Raw genomic sequence first — 3,299 nt, 5'->3', positions numbered from 1 at the left:
TTCTCGATTTGGGTGGGGTTTGGGGCAGTTTTGGGGTCCCTGAAGGGGTTCGGGGGCGATTTTGGGGTGTTTGGTTCCGTTGGAGTTTTTGGAACAATTTTGGGGTGTTTGGTTGTGTTTGAAGTTCTGGGGGGATTTTTGGGGTCCCTGTGACCCCCAAATTCAGGAGGGGGATTTGGGGGGGCTTCTGAAATTTTGGGGGTCCCCAACTCTCGATTTGGGTTGGGTTTGGGGCAGTTTTGGGGTCCCGTCAGGGAGCCTGAAGGGGTTTGGGGGCGATTTTGGGGTGTTTGGTTCTGCTGGAGGTTTTGGGGCAGTTTTGGGGGGGCTGGGAGGGAATTTGGGGGGCTCTGACACTTTTGGGGGGCTCTGACACTTTTGGGGGGCTCTGAAATTTTGAGGGGACCCAGCTTTTGATTTGGGTGGGGTTTGGGGCAGTTTTGAGGTCCCTGAAGGGGTTTGGGGGTGATTTTGGGGATTTTTGGTTCTGTTTGAAGTTTTGGTGGATTTTTTTGGGGGTCCCCAAATTGAGGAGGGGATTTTGGGGTGTTTGGTTCTGTTTGAAGTTTTGGGCGGATTTTGGGGGTTTTTGGTTCTGTTTGAAATTCTGGGGGGATTTTTGGGGTCCCTGTGCACCCCCCAAATTGAGGAGGGGATTTTGGGGTGCCCCCACCCCCCAGATCCTGGAGGACACCCGGGCCCTGCAGAAGGAGATCAACGCCCTGGTGGGGAAACTGGAGAGAACCTTCAGCGTCACCGACGAGCTGCTCTTCAGGGTGGGCACCCCAAAATGTCACCTGTGCCCCCCAAAATGTCCCTGTGCCCCCCAAAGTGCCACCTGTGCACTGCAAATGTCCCCATCACCCCCAAAGTGTCACCTGTGCCCCCCAAAAGTGTCACCTGTGTCCCCCAAATGTCCCTGTGTCCCCCAAAGTGTCACCTGTCCCCTCAAAGTGTCACCTGTGTCCCCCAAAAGTGTCACCTGTGTCCCCTCAAAACGTCCCTGTACCCCCAAAGTGTCCCCTGTGTCCCCCAAATGTCCCTGTGCCCTAAAAGTGTCACCTGTGTCCCCCAAAAGTGTCACCTGTGCACCCCAAACTGTCCCTGTGTCCCCCAAATTGTCTCTGCCCCCCCCTCCAAAATCACACGTGTGTCCCCAAATTGTCACATGTGTCACCTGTCCCCCCAAAGTGTCAATCTGCACCCCAAAACGTCCCTGTGTCCCCAAAAGTGTCCCCTGTGTCCCCCCAAAAGTGTCCCCTGTGTCCCCCAAATGTCCCCGTCGCCCCCAAAGTGTCACCTGTGCACCTCAAAGTGTCTCCTGTGTCCCATCAAAATGTCACCTGTGTCCCCCAAATGTCCCTGTGTCCCTTCCAAATGTCCCTGTGCCCCCCAAAAGTGTCACCTGTGTCCCCCAAACTGTCCCTGTGTCCCCAAAGTGTCACCTGTGCACCCCAAATTGTTCCTGTGCCCCCCAAAGTGTCACACATGTCCCCTCAAATGTCCCTGTGCCCCCCAAAAGTGTCACCTGTACCCCCAAAAGTGTCCACCTGTGCCCCCCAATCTGTCCCTGTCCCCACAATGTCCCTGTGTCCCCAGGACGCCAAGCGTGACGAGGTGGTCAGGAAAGCCTACAAGTACCTGGCGGCTCTGCACGAGGTGCTGGGGGGTCTGGGGGCTCTGGGGGGGTCCCTGGGGGGTTTTAGGGGGGTCCCTGGGGTGAAATGGGGGTGCTGAGATTTGGGGGGGTCCTCCTGAACCCCCATTTTGTGCCAGTGTCCCCCCAGAACTGCGCGCAGCTGATCCCAACCATTGAGGACAGAGGGATGGGGGGAAATGGGGGCTCTGGGCTCCCTGGGGGTCCTGGGGAGCTCTGGGGGTCCCTGGGGGTTTTGGGGGGGTCCCTGGGGTGAAATGGGGGGTGCTGGGATTTGGGGGGCTCCCCCTGAACCCCCCATTTTGTGCCACCCCCCCCCAGAACTGCGCGCAGCTGATCGAACCATCGAGGACAGGGGGATGGGGGGGAATGGGGGAATCTGGGGGTCCCTGGGGGGTTTTGGGGGGGGTCCCTGGGGTGAAATGGGGGTGCTGGAATTTGGGGGGCTCCCCCTGAACCCCCATTTTGTGCCACCCCCCCCCAGAACTGCGCGCAGCTGATCCGAACCATCGAGGACACCGGGACCATCCAGAGGGAGATCCGGGACCTGGAGGAGCAGGTGGGGATTTGGGGGGTGGGATTGGGGATTTGGGGGGGCTCAGGGGGAATTTGGGGGGATTTGGGGGTGGGATTGGGGATTTTGGGGTTGGGATTGGAGATTTGGGGGGCTCAGGGGGGATTTGGGGGGCTCAGGGGGGATTTGGGGGGTGGGATTGGGGATTTTGGGGGGGGGGGGGGACACGAATTTCCCATTTTGCCCCCCATTTTTCTGCCCCCCAGATCGAGGTGGAGAGCAGCTCCAAGCTCCCGGCAGCCTGGAGCGGATCCTCAGCGACTGCCGAGCGCTGCGGGAGGAGAACGCGCAGCTGGCGGCCCGGGTGCGCCACGCCTGACCCCAAAAACCACCCCAAAACCTCCCCAAAATCACCCCAAAATCACCCAAAAACCGCCCCCAAAATCACCCCTAAAACCGCCCCAAAACCTCCCCAAAATCACCCCAAAAATTGCCCCAAAACCACCCCAAAATCACCCCAAAACCGCCCAAAATCACCCCTAAAACCGCCCCAAAACCTGCCCAAAATCACCACAAAAACCTGCCCAAAACCTCCCCAAAATCACCCCTAAAATCGCCCCAAAATCACCCCAAAATCACTACAAAAACCTCCCCAAAAATCACTCCAAAACCTCCCAAAATCACACCAAAAATCACCCCAAAATCACCCCAAAACCTGCCCAAAACCTCCCCAAAATCACCCCTGAAACCGCCCCAAAATCACACCAAAATCACCACAAAAACCTGCCCAAAACCTCCCCAAAATCACCCAAAACTTCCCCAAAAATCACCCCAAACCTCCCAAAAATCACACAAAACCTCCCCAAAAGCACCCAAAAATCGCCCCAAAACCATCCCAAAATCACCACAAAAACCTCCCCATAATCACCCCTAAAACCGCCCCAAAATCACCCAAAAATCACACCCCAAAATCACCCCAAAACCGCCCCAAAATCACTACAAAAACCGCCTCAAAAATCACCCCTAAAACTGCCCCAAAATCACACCAAAACCGCCCCAAAATCACCCAAAAATCACACCCCAAAACCGCCCCAAAATCACCCCAAAACCTCCCCAAAATCACACCAA

At 56.8% G+C, this 3,299-nt stretch overlaps 1 protein-coding gene across 1 annotated transcript; it reads left to right on the top strand.

Annotated features, from left to right (window-relative positions):
* Nucleotides 1-566: 566 nt before the first annotated feature.
* CCDC22 (coiled-coil domain containing 22) lies at nt 567-2,714 on the top strand (the record flags this gene model as incomplete). Its single annotated transcript, XM_063182151.1, has 5 exons — nt 567-776; nt 1,600-1,659; nt 2,142-2,216; nt 2,438-2,655; nt 2,705-2,714. Coding segments are annotated over 5 exons (573 nt in total), but the record flags the coding sequence as incomplete, so codon positions are not given.
* Nucleotides 2,715-3,299: the final 585 nt, after the last annotated feature.

The sequence above is a fragment of the Melospiza melodia genome, unplaced genomic scaffold (assembly GCF_035770615.1).
Source record: "Melospiza melodia melodia isolate bMelMel2 unplaced genomic scaffold, bMelMel2.pri scaffold_166, whole genome shotgun sequence".
In the NCBI taxonomy this organism is placed as follows: domain Eukaryota; kingdom Metazoa; phylum Chordata; class Aves; order Passeriformes; family Passerellidae; genus Melospiza; species Melospiza melodia.
The sequence above is the reverse complement of the archived record's forward strand: the minus strand, read 5'-3'. Positions and strand labels throughout refer to the sequence as shown.